The sequence below is a fragment of the Chelmon rostratus genome, chromosome 13 (genome assembly GCF_017976325.1).
Source record: "Chelmon rostratus isolate fCheRos1 chromosome 13, fCheRos1.pri, whole genome shotgun sequence".
NCBI lineage: Eukaryota > Metazoa > Chordata > Actinopteri > Chaetodontiformes > Chaetodontidae > Chelmon > Chelmon rostratus.
In genome coordinates, this window is record NC_055670.1 from 26,104,230 (window position 1) to 26,116,519 (window position 12,290).

Below are 12,290 nucleotides of genomic sequence, written 5' to 3' on the forward strand. Positions count from 1 at the left end.
GAATAGATAAATGATACACCTTGTGTCAGAAATATAAGTAAATCTCCTGTAACCTGTTTCTGTCATAGCCAAAAGAAGATAAAACCAACTTCTAATGATGCTCGTCACCTTCATCACCTGTCAGAAATAAAGCACACATTTTGCAAAACATTTCTTAGCACAAAGTACATTTTGTGGCCTTTATTGATAATGGAGTTTGCTTAGTTGTCAAACTCCATCTGGCCACAAGATGTCACTAAAAGCTCAGGTAGAATTCCAGGAAATGGGCCTTATGGTAAGGTTTTTTGGCCAAACTGCTAAACTTTCAGTAGTCTTGAAACATGATCCTCTAAGCGTCTCAAATTTGCCTTCGACTATGATTCAGTGAGTCTGCTGTGAAAACTTACAGTTATTATCTGTGTGTGTGTGATCAGAGCCTCCCGGGCCGCCAACTCCGAAGGTGACCGACTGGACGAAATCAACGGTGGAGCTGGAGTGGATCCCTCCTCTGGTGGACGGAGGGTCAAAGGTCACAGGCTACATTGTGGAGTTCAAGGAGGTGAACAAGGAGGAGGAGGAGAAGAAGGCTCAAAGGATGCTGCTGCTGAGCGTTGCTGAGGAGGAGAAGGAGCCAGAGAGCGAGGAGAACTGGGAGAAGGTAAAAACTCAATATCTTACCCACACTGTCAGCAGCTTTCAGTCCCTCATTCCTTTACTGAGATGTTTGAGCTTCACTGTGCAGAGTTTAAATGTAAAAATAATATATAAAATGACTCAGTTTAACCTTGTGAAACTTCATGACACCTGTTTCAGTCTTCAGTTTGTGTTTTCTTGTTAAGTAGCTTTGTAGCAAAGCTCTTGAGTGTTGTCGGTTTTCTTCTCGTTTCTCTCCAGGCGAAGGACACAGAGATCAGAGGAACCAAGTTTGTGGTGGCCGGTCTGAAGGAAGGCGGTCTATACCGCTTCAGAGTCCGAGCTGTAAACATTGCCGGAGTGGGAGATCCGGGACTCGTGTCTGAACTGATTGAGGTCAAAGACAGAACAAGTAAGAGTCTGATCCTCCTAAGAGCAGGAAGTGTTTTTCTGATGAACATTTTATTGACTAAATGATCACTTCTCCTCCAGTTCCTCCTGAGATGGACCTGGATGCCTCCGTGAAGGAGAAGATCGTAGTCCACGCCGGTGCCACCATCCGCATCATTGCCTACGTGTCCGGTAAACCCGCCCCGCAGATCAACTGGTGCCGAGACGACGCCGAGGTGCCCAAAGAGGCCGTGGTGGAGACAACTGGCATCTCCAATTCACTGGTCATCAAGAACTGCAGACGCCAACATCAGGGCATCTACACACTGAGCGCCAAGAACGAGGGAGGAGAGAGGAAAAAGGCAGTCATCGTCGAGGTCCTGGGTGAGTAAGCTTCACTAGAATGATTGAGGAATCCTTAAAACCATCAAAGGTTACTGGAACTGTCTAACCCAGCTTTCTGTCCCTTCCCTCCTCTACCCAGACGTTCCCGGACCAGTCGGTCTTCCCTTCGCTGGCGAGAATCTGACCAACGACTCCTGCAAACTGACCTGGTACTCCCCAGAGGATGATGGCGGTTCGGCGATCACCAACTACATTATCGAGAAGAGGGAGTCCGACCGCATGGGCTGGACGTCCGTGTCCTACACAGTGACGAGGAACAACGCCGTGGTGCAGGGACTCATCGATGGCAAGGGCTACTTCTTCAGGATCGCAGCCGAGAACATCATTGGCATGGGACCTTTCATTGAAACAGACAAGATGGTTCTCATCAAGGACCCCATCTGTAAGCCTGAAACATATCATATCAACATACAGTCAGTAAAGAGCTGTGAAAATGTCTCTTATTTGACATTATTGTACTGTATAAGTACTGTATGGACGGAGTAACTGTCTTATAATTTCCAGTAAGTAGAATTTCATCTGTCAACTAAACCCTATCAGAATAATTTCTTCAAACATTTCCTATTATTCCTTTTTTCCTTAAATTAACTAATTTAGATGGAAATATCACATCCTTTTCTATAAAACTATCTGAACCTATTAGATCTACAAAATACCACATTACCAAAGCATTTGTTTAATATGCTCTTCGTCTTTTGAAGCCATCAGTTGTAATGTGAAACAGTAGTTGAATAAAAGAAAAGAGCTAAAACTACGATCACACAGGAAATGCCCTTTAATATACTGTACATTTGTGTTTGTGTCTCCTTCAGCCGTCCCAGAGCGTCCAGAGGACCTGATCATCACTGCTGTTACCAAGGATTCCATCTCTGTTGCCTGGAGACCGCCCAAGTACGACGGCGGCGCTGAGGTGACAGAGTACGTCCTCGAGTCTCGCATGATCGGCCGGGACACCTTCACACGAGTAGGTGGAGAGACCAAGCTGATGGACAGGATATTCACACTGACAGGGCTGAAGGACGGCTCGAGCCATGAGTTCAGAGTCTCCGCCGTGAACCAGGTGGGACAGGGCAAGTCGTCCTTCGCCACCAAACCTGTCCAGTGCAAGGATGAACTCGGTGAGTGATGACAACAACATAAATCAAGAGTTCAGAGACTAGCCCCTGTGCTTTGGAGTCAGGTTAACTCTGAATACTGAGGGGAGTAAATTAGCTTTCTCTTAGCTTTTGGATGCATTTTATGACCGTGTGCTTCTCTAGGTGGTCTTAAAAAGTTGTAAATTTATGTGAATTAATGTGTTTTTTACTGTAGGACAAATCCTATAATGTCTATCAAAAGCAAAACATATATATATATATATATTAATATGGAGCAGGTGTAAAAAAATGTTGAAACTTTTTAAGATTAATTACAAATTGATGTCCCCCACCTCTCCGCTTAGAACCACCTGCTCTGGACCTGGACTTCAGGGACAAGATGATGGTGAAGGTGGGAGACACCTGCACACTGTCGGGGCGCTACAGCGGCAAGCCAGCCCCAGCTATCACTTGGACAAAGAATGACGAGGAGCTGAAGGCTGACGAAGAGATCAGCCTCCACAGCACCGCCCGCCACCTCAGCCTCAACATCAGCAAGGCCAAGAGAGACCACAGTGGCCGCTACTGCGTCAGTGTGGAGAATGCCGCCGGAGCTCGCACAGGAATCTGCACCATCACCGTGGTTGGTGAGTTGCTGTTCCACTATAACTGACAGCAAATTGTTTTTGTGTAGGTTTTAGTGTTTCAAAGCTCATTACTGAAGATTTTGTATTCAAAGAACGAAATCTACAGATTCTCAGTTCCCAGAAGCCTAAGGGGGAATGTCTTTAACAGATATTTCTATGTGTCACAGCTCAGACCCAATTATAAAGCAAGATAAAGGATACAGAGATAAAAGCTTGGTAGGAAACAAAGAACAAACAAGATTTACATTAGAAATTAAGGATATAATTGTTGGGAAACCTGACAAGGAAAGAAGAGTGCTTGGCTGGTTTGTGTATGACTTGAAGTACAAGTTCAAATGATGGACAGTAGTATCACTACTCTGTACCATATTCATTTTTTTTCCAAAAATTAAAAACCCAATAAAAATATAAATGTAAAAAAACAGATGAACAAAAAATTATGTATTAAATTTAGTATTACAAAAACCAATAGAGTCACCTGTATGAATGCTTCCTCCTGTCAGACCGTCCACAGCCTCCAGAAGGCCCGGTGGTGTTCAACGAGGTCTACAGGAACTACATGGTGATCTCCTGGAACCCTCCTCTGGATGATGGAGGCTGCGCCGTCTCCAACTACATCATTGAGAAGAGAGACACCAACAGAGACCTGTGGATGCCTGTCACCTCGTCCTGCACCAGGACCACCTGCAAGGTGGGCAGATCAGTGCTGAAATGCTCAGAGGGAAAGTAAATGTAGACATTTTGTTGGAAGGTGGGCAGAGTTAAGTAATTCACTATTATGCAGAACTTAAAGGCTTCACCAACAAGAAAACGACAAGACGAAAGACTCATTAACCATGAATATATAAATAATGTTCCAGATGCCAATTTAAGGTATAAAATGAGTAAAAATCCAATGGACACTGGTTTAAGTTTGATGCAGTCTCACACAAACAGACAACAAAGTAAACTACAATACAGACATGGACAGTGAGTGATTGCATTCTTATTGTTTTGTATCAGTCCTGAAACTTGTTAAATCATAATTTTTTTAGTACCTCAATTTTAAAACCTTTTTTTCATTTAACAAAGTGTTCAAATTTAAATGTTGTCCAAACACAAGCAGCCACACAAGAACTTACATACAGTTCAGTCTAAAATGATGTTGTTTTCAGTACATGATTTGATGCTCAGTGCTCCAACCGAAAGAGCATTGAGGTCTTCAACACACAATCAAAAACTTAACAATCAGTAACCGACTCCTGCTTTTTCCATCAGGTGCCGAAGCTGATCGAGGGGCGTGAGTACATCATCAGGATCATGGCTCAGAATATTTATGGCATCAGCGACCCCCTGCTGTCTGCAGAGACCAAGGCTAGAGACATCTTCAGTAAGTGCTAACAGACCTACAACACGAAGCATTCAGAGATGTTCAAACAGAGAACGACACATAATCTGCACAGGAATCCATTCTGGAACTGTTAAAACAAGCACCAGAGAGTAAAGCTGACACCCCCGGCAGTATCTGATTAGTGGAACTATATTTGTTTCCATTGCAGAGGTGCCTGAAGCTCCTAAACAGCCCACAGTGAAGGAAGTTTACCACGACTCCGCCCTGATCAGCTGGGAGCCACCTGCCGACGGAGGAAAACCAATCACAGGCTACATCGTAGAGAGGAAGGAGACCATGGCCAACAGGTACACAATGCACACAGCACTAAAAACTTCTGCAGTTTGGAGGGTGAAGATTTGTTCCCAGTTTAAGTCTCTCTGTGTCCGCATTACAACTTCAATATCTACAATAATGAGATCAACAAGCTTTGAAGCTGGCAAACAGACAGTTTTAGGAAAAGTCAGTTCCTTAAGTTTGACTTTGTTGACTTAATTTAGAAATAAACCACCATTGAAGCCACAAACACTGCAACTTAGAAAAAGTTGTCTGAAACATCAAACAATTTGCAACCTGATCACCAGCTCCTGGGTATGCCTGCAAGTAAGAGTGTTGTATCAGCAAGTGATCTTAGTGGCTAATAAGTTAGCTATTGATGTTTCTGCTTCCAGATGGGTTCGCTGCAACACAGAGAGAATCCATCCGAAGGTGGAGTACTGGGTGATGGAGCTGCTGCAAGGTTGTGAGTACGAGTTCAGAGTCAGCGCTGAGAATGAAGTGGGAGCCGGAGACCCAAGCCCACCATCCAAACCCGTCTTTGCCAAAGATCCCATTGGTAAATTCTCCTCTTACTGCATAATTTCATTTTATTGCTATTACTGTGTCCACACACTATAAGAATTTCTCCCTCTTCTTTGTCACAGTGAAACCTGGTCCACCAGTGAACTTCCAGGTCATTGACTTTACCAAGGAGTCGGTGACTCTGTCCTGGAAGCCGCCCACAGACACCGGCAGAGGAAAGATCTTTGGATACCTGTTGGAATTCCAGAAGGCTGGAGAGGAGGAGTGGTACAAGGTGAGACAGTTGTCCACTTACCATGACATTTTCTCCCCAGAGGATTTACCCTTTTGCTTTTAATGACCCCATGACCCTCACACTTCATCTTCTTAAAATCACTAAATCTTAAAGTAAAATTTAATATGGAACTCTTGACTCTCCTTTCCGCAGGTGAACCAGACTCCAGACTCCTGCCAGGAGACCAAGTTTAAGGTGATCAACCTGGATGATGGTGCCCTGTACCGCTTCAGAGTCATGGCTGTCAATGCTGCTGGAGAGTCAGATCCGACAAACCTGAAGCAGCCAATCAGAGTGCAGGACAGACTTGGTGAGTTGTCATTTCAGTAGTTCAACATTATCTGAATCACTTTGTGACTCTGATTTAAGAGGTACTCTGTACATTAAATGTGATATTACAGTGTTAATTACCAGTAGTTGTCACTAACTGTTAATGCCTCTTGTACTTCTTCTACGCACTTGTCGCCCCCTCAGAGCCCCCAGAGCTGATTCTGGATGCTGGAATGACCCGCGAGGTGAAGGCCATGGCTGGCACTCACATCACTCTGATGGCCACCATCAAAGGTGTCCCATTCCCCTCTGTCACCTGGAAGAAGAACGAAGCTGAAGTGCCCACCAGGGCTGACATTGAGACCAACCAGGCAGGCACGAAGCTGGAGATGAGGTTCTGTAACCGTGGTGACTGTGGAGACTACACCCTAACTGTGGAGAACCCAGCCGGGTCCAAGACTGCCACCTGCACTGTTCTGGTACTTGGTAAGAACTGGACAAAGGTTTTTAAATTTAATTAATGAGTGATTCAGTGCTTGTGTATATATTTGATCTGAATGTATTAAGTTAATTCCATTATGTACCTTGTACTAATGAAATGTCAAACAGTTTTGTGATGCTCCTCATATGTTTTCTTCAGACAAACCTGGTCCCATCCAGCATCTCCGAGTGTCTGACATCAGGAGTGACTCTGCCTACCTGTCGTGGAAGGACCCAGAGGACAATGGTGGTGCTCGGATCACCAACTTTGTGGTGGAGAAGAAAGACACTGCATCCACTCAGTGGGTCCCTGTGTGTTCCACATCCAAGAAGCGCAGCATGATGCTAAAGCACCTGATGGAGGGCACATCCTACGTATTCAGAGTTGCTGCTGAGAACCAGTATGGCCGCAGCGAATATGTCGAGACGCCGAAGGCCATTAAGGCAATGAACCCACTCTGTGAGTAACAGCAAAGGGAAAACTTGATCAGCGGATTACTATTATTATATAATGTGTATTCTGTTGTGCTGAGAGTTCAGTTTACTCACATGCTAAACATTTTGAAATGTACTACATAATTTCAAATGGGTGCAATGAACAAAATGGGCTTTTTAGTACACGTAATTGGATGTGGGGCCAAGCAAAGTTGAGTCTATGATGTGAGTGCTCAAACTCACCAGTTCAAATCTAAATGTCTCTTCTTCCATTCCTACAGTCCCTCCTGGTCCTCCCAAAGACCTGCACCACCAAGACGTAGACAAGACTGAGGTGTGGTTGGTCTGGAACTGGCCCGACCGCAATGGGGGAAGTGAGATCACAGGCTTCCTGGTGGAATATCAGGAAGAGGGAGAGAAAGAGTGGGATGAGTGGAAGACCGTCAGCATCCCTGAAAGTCATGTTACTGGCCTGGAGGAAGGAAAGACATACCGCTTCAGAGTGAGGGCTGAGAATGCCATTGGCCTCAGCAGACCTGACACCACTGTTCCTATTCTCTGCCAGGAGACACTGGGTGAGATACAAGACAAAACTCCAACACTCTACATCACCTACAGTATATCTTTTATAGTGCATCTCATACAATTTTTATTCTCAGTTGAATTTTAACAATCATTTTTGTAGCATCCTCATCAGCAGATGTAGATCATTATAGCCCACATCAGCAAACTGATGTGCCTTGAATTGTATTTGGTATTAGCCGATGCACTTACTGTTGGTGCTTGAAGCTAAGAAATGTCATAGATGTACCTTTAACTGGTGAACTATTGGTAAGTTAATATTGGTTATATCAGTTTCACTGAATACCACGACTTTAGCAGCACAGGGTAACCTCCTTTCCCTGTATGTTCACAGTGCCGCCAATTGTCGAGGTGGATGTTAAGCTCACTGAAGGCATCATTGTAAAGGCTGGCACCACCATCAGGCTGCCAGCTATCATGAGGGGAATCCCCATTCCCACTGCCAAGTGGTCTATTGAAGGAGAGGAGATCACGAGCCAAGGCAACATCAAGATCGACACTGACAACTTCTCCACTGTGCTCAGCATTAATGAGTGCACCAGGAACCACACTGGCACCTACCTGCTCACTGTATCCAATCCAGCTGGAACCAAGACAGTAGCCCTGAATGTCACTGTTCTGGACGTTCCCGCTGCTCCCATTGGACCTGCCAACATCCTGGAGGTCACACCAGACTCTATGATGATTGAATGGCGCCCTCCCAAGGACGATGGTGGTAGCCCTATCACCAACTATATTGTGGAGAAAAGAGAGTCAAACAAGGAGACCTGGGGAGGTGTGAGCTCTGGCAGTCTTGCCACCAAGCTCAATATCACCCGTCTGCAGAAGGGAGTGGAGTATGTGGTTCGCATCCGCGCTGAGAACAAGATGGGTATTGGCGCTCCTCTAGAGAGCAAGCCCACTGTTGCTGAGCACACCTTCATGCCACCCAGCCAGCCTGGTAAGCCACAGACCTCTGACATCTCAGAGGATGCTGTTACAGTCAGCTGGACAATGCCACTGACTGATGGTGGCAGCCAGATCACTGGCTACATCATTGAACGCAGACACAAAGGAGGAAAATGGATCCGTGTCAACAAGACACCCTGCAAGGACCTGAGGTACAGAGTCCTGGGTCTGTTTGAGGGCAGTGAGTATGAGTTCAGAGTGTTTGCTGAGAATATTGCTGGCTACAGTGGCCCATCTCCAATCTCTGACCCCTGCAAGCCCTGCAGGCCCATCACTGTCCCCAGCCACCCTATCAATCCAAAAGTTAAGGATTACAGCAAAACTACTGCTGACTTGGTGTGGACCAAACCCTCTAAAGACGGAGGCAGCCCCATCTTAGGCTATACTGTGGAAATGAAGAAGGCTGATACTGAAGAATGGAAAAAAGTGAACCTGGACGACTTCATCAAGCAGTGTGCCTACAGGGTGAAGGGTCTGGAGGAGGGTGTGACCTACAGATTCAGAGTCCATGCCTCAAACATGATTGGAGATGGAGAGTCAAGAGAAATCCCAGAGTCCATCACTGCTCAGGATATCCTCATCCCTCCAGAGATTGAGATGGAGGCCACCTGCCGCGAGCGTGTCACGGTGCGTGTTGGTCACAACATCAACATCATCGGCTACATCAAAGCCCGCCCTGACCCTGAAGTGCTTTGGTCAAAGGAGGAGACAGTTTTGGAGAACAACAAACGTGTCACCATCATTCAGAACTTCCCTGTTGTCCACCTGAAGATCAAAGAGGCCACAAGAGCTGACCATGGCAAATACATCCTGAAAGCTTCAAATGAGGGTGGCGAGGCCTCTTGCCCCATCACAGTCAATGTGCTAGACAGACCCAGCCACTGCCAGAATCTGCACATAACCTATGCCACCAAGGACTCCTGCATGGTCAACTGGGAGGCCCCTAAGGATAACGGTGGATCTGAGATCACCAACTACATCGTGGAGTGCCGTGAGCCTAGCATTAGCATGTGGTCCATGATCTCCTCCAACTGCACCAATCGCAAGATCAAGGCAAAGCTAATGGAGGGCCATGAGTACCTGTTCCGTGTCTGTGCTGTGAACAAGATGGGACCAGGACCCTCTGTGGAGACCAAGACCCCTCTGCTGGCCATTGACCCCATTGAGAAACCTGGTGAGCCTGAGAACTTCAGAGCCACTGACATTGGTAAGAACCATGTCTATCTGAGATGGAGGAAGCCTGACTATGATGGTGGCAGCCCCAACCTGTCCTACAACCTGGAGTGCAAAGCCAAAGATGCAGAGGACTGGCAGAAACTCACCACTGGTACTTTCACCGACACCTTCTTCCTGGCTGACAAATGCCTAGAAAACCAGACATACACATTCAGGTAGGCTACTGCGCTCAGGTCATGCTGTTAGTTTTGCAGTGTGTTTTCTTCTCCAGAAATGGTGTTCTTTGACCAATACCCAATCAAATGTGAATTACTTTTAAATAAAAATTCTTTTCATTTGTTATCTAGGGTGCAGACCGTCAATGAAGGAGGGGAGAGTGCTTGGGTGAAACTTGCTGATATTCTGGTGAAGGAGGAGATCCAAAAGCCTGTCATTGACCTGAAGCTGGCCGGAGTTTTGACAGTGAAGGTCGGAGAATCAGTCAGAATAGAGGCTGGCCTGAGAGGAAAGCCCCAGCCTGAGGTCAAATGGGTTAAAGACAAGGCTGTTGGAGACAACCCCAGGATCAGCTATGAGACTGGCCCTGACCACTCTAAGTTCCTTCTGACCAAGTCCAGACGCAGTGACACTGGAAAGTATATCATCAGTGCCACCAACTCAGCTGGCACATTCACGGCATATGCCAACGTTAATGTCCTGGATGTCCCCGGCCCAGTGAGGAACCTCAGGATTACTGGTATTGGAGCCGACAAGTGCAGAGTGGTGTGGGATGCTCCCGAGGATGATGGAGGTTGTGAGGTGGACAGCTACATCTTAGAAAAATGCGAGACCAGGAGGATGGTCTGGTCGACATATTCAGCCTCTGTTGTCACACCATACTGCAACGTCACACGTCTGGTGGAGGGCAACGAGTACATCTTCAGAGTGAGGGCTGAGAACAAGATGGGAACTGGCCCTGCCATGGAGAGCAAACCTGTCACTGTCAAGACTCAGTTTAACAAACCAGGACCCCCTGATGCCCCTGAGATCACCAAGGTAAGTAAAAGACTTTCATAAGTCTTTCATAAGATTGACTCACATGTATGTAATATTGCTCACCTAGAATCAGTTTAGAGTCTAGTTGTAAAAACAACTCTTAATATTTTTGTGATCCAGGTGAGTAAAGATGAGATGACAGTTGTCTGGGCTCCTCCTGAAAATGATGGTGGAAAGTCGATCACTGGCTACATACTGGAGAGGAAAGAGAAGAGAGCGGTGCGCTGGGTGCCATGCACCAAGAGTCCCATCTCTGAGAGACGATTGAAAGTCACCAACCTCATTCCCAATCATGAGTACCAGTTCAGGGTGAAAGCTGAGAACGAGGTTGGCCTGGGAGAGCCCAGCAAACCCTGTAGACCTGTTGCAGCCAAAGATCCCATCGGTGAGTATGCATTTGCTGTATTTTGCTGTATTTTCTTCAGATTTGTGGTCAGGTCAGAGAACACGTTAAGCTTAAGATATCAGAGATGGTCTTGAAAGATCTGTTCCCTGTCTCTTCTGGTGTTTTTTTTTTTTTTTAACTTTGTTTTACTGTCTCTACCTGCAGAGCCCCCTGGCCCCCCTGCAGGCCTGAAGGTGGGTGACAGTACGAAGACCTCAATCACCCTGTCCTGGTCTAAACCTGTTTACGATGGCGGTGCCCCCATCATCGGCTACAGCCTTGACATGAGGCTGAAAAGCGAGGCAGACCCTGAGAAGCCCACAGAGGGCTGGAAGAGAATCGACACCCATGGCCCATTGGTGCTCACTGAGTTCACCATCGGCCAGCTGGATGAGAAGCAGGAATATGAATTCAAGGTGTCTGCCCAAAACCAAGTGGGCTGGGGACGCCATGCCTACTTAAAGGAGGCAGTCTCCCCCAAGGAAATCCTGGGTAAGAATGAACAGCTACTAAAACCAACAGCTGCTGTACCTTCATGAATCCATTGTATTACACAAGGTCATAGTAATAAGAAATGTTACCAATACTCAAATGACCTGAACATTAATATTTTTCATTGGTTACAGAGGCTCCAGAGATCGACCTAGATGCCAGTCTGAGGAAAGGTCTGGCTGTCAGGGCCGGCTGTCCAATAAGACTTTTTGCTGTGATCAGAGGAAGGCCTGCCCCCAAGGTTACCTGGAAGCGCCTTGGGGTGGACAATGTGATCCGCCGAGGCCATGTGGACCAGGTTGACACCATGTCATTCCTGGTCATCCCTGAGAGCACCAGAGAGGATTCTGGCAAATACTCGCTGACTCTGTCCAACACAGCGGGAGAGAAAGCAGTGTTCGTCCGTGTCAAAGTCCTTGGTGAGAAACAGAGAGATTAATTTTTACAGCACTTGCTTTTTAAAAAAGTTGCAACATTTTTCCACTAGTAAGGAATCTGTACAATCAAAGTGATTTCTACATTGTCCTTTGCAGACACTCCTGGTCCCGTTGGTGGCCTAGAGGCAACCGACATCACCAAAACAACGGCTCAGCTGTCCTGGCTGCCACCTGAGAATGACGGTGGTAGCCAAATCCTCAACTACATTGTGGAGAAACGTGAGGTGGATAGAAAGACCTGGAACAAGTGCACAGAGGACCTGAAGAAGACCAGCTTTAAAGTGACCAACATGACACCTGGTGTTGAGTACTACTTCAGAGTCATGGCCTGCAACAAGTATGGCATTGGAGTTCCTCAGGACTCACCCAAGTCTTACCTGGCTGTTGATCCCATCAGTGAGTGTCACGACCACTATGTAATGAAGTTTAGAATGCCAACCCTTCTGTTGCTCTGCCTCTGTTGTTTTTTCATTTGT

General features: G+C 46.5%; 1 protein-coding gene across 1 annotated transcript in view; it reads left to right on the top strand.

Moving 5' to 3' along the window:
* Positions 1-12,290, top strand: part of LOC121616391 (titin-like) — a 210,465-nt gene that overhangs the window by 140,977 nt on the left and 57,198 nt on the right. Inside the window, exons 171-191 of the mRNA XM_041951134.1 lie at positions 414-637; positions 874-1,024; positions 1,105-1,386; positions 1,487-1,789; positions 2,220-2,525; positions 2,849-3,130; positions 3,634-3,821; positions 4,388-4,499; positions 4,669-4,807; positions 5,171-5,334; positions 5,423-5,574; positions 5,728-5,884; positions 6,049-6,330; positions 6,485-6,784; positions 7,041-7,334; positions 7,676-9,680; positions 9,813-10,500; positions 10,621-10,885; positions 11,051-11,377; positions 11,512-11,796; positions 11,911-12,210. Coding sequence (XP_041807068.1) covers positions 414-637; positions 874-1,024; positions 1,105-1,386; positions 1,487-1,789; positions 2,220-2,525; positions 2,849-3,130; positions 3,634-3,821; positions 4,388-4,499; positions 4,669-4,807; positions 5,171-5,334; positions 5,423-5,574; positions 5,728-5,884; positions 6,049-6,330; positions 6,485-6,784; positions 7,041-7,334; positions 7,676-9,680; positions 9,813-10,500; positions 10,621-10,885; positions 11,051-11,377; positions 11,512-11,796; positions 11,911-12,210 — 7,206 coding nt within the window. The remainder of the gene's footprint in view (positions 1-413; positions 638-873; positions 1,025-1,104; positions 1,387-1,486; positions 1,790-2,219; positions 2,526-2,848; positions 3,131-3,633; positions 3,822-4,387; positions 4,500-4,668; positions 4,808-5,170; positions 5,335-5,422; positions 5,575-5,727; positions 5,885-6,048; positions 6,331-6,484; positions 6,785-7,040; positions 7,335-7,675; positions 9,681-9,812; positions 10,501-10,620; positions 10,886-11,050; positions 11,378-11,511; positions 11,797-11,910; positions 12,211-12,290) is intronic.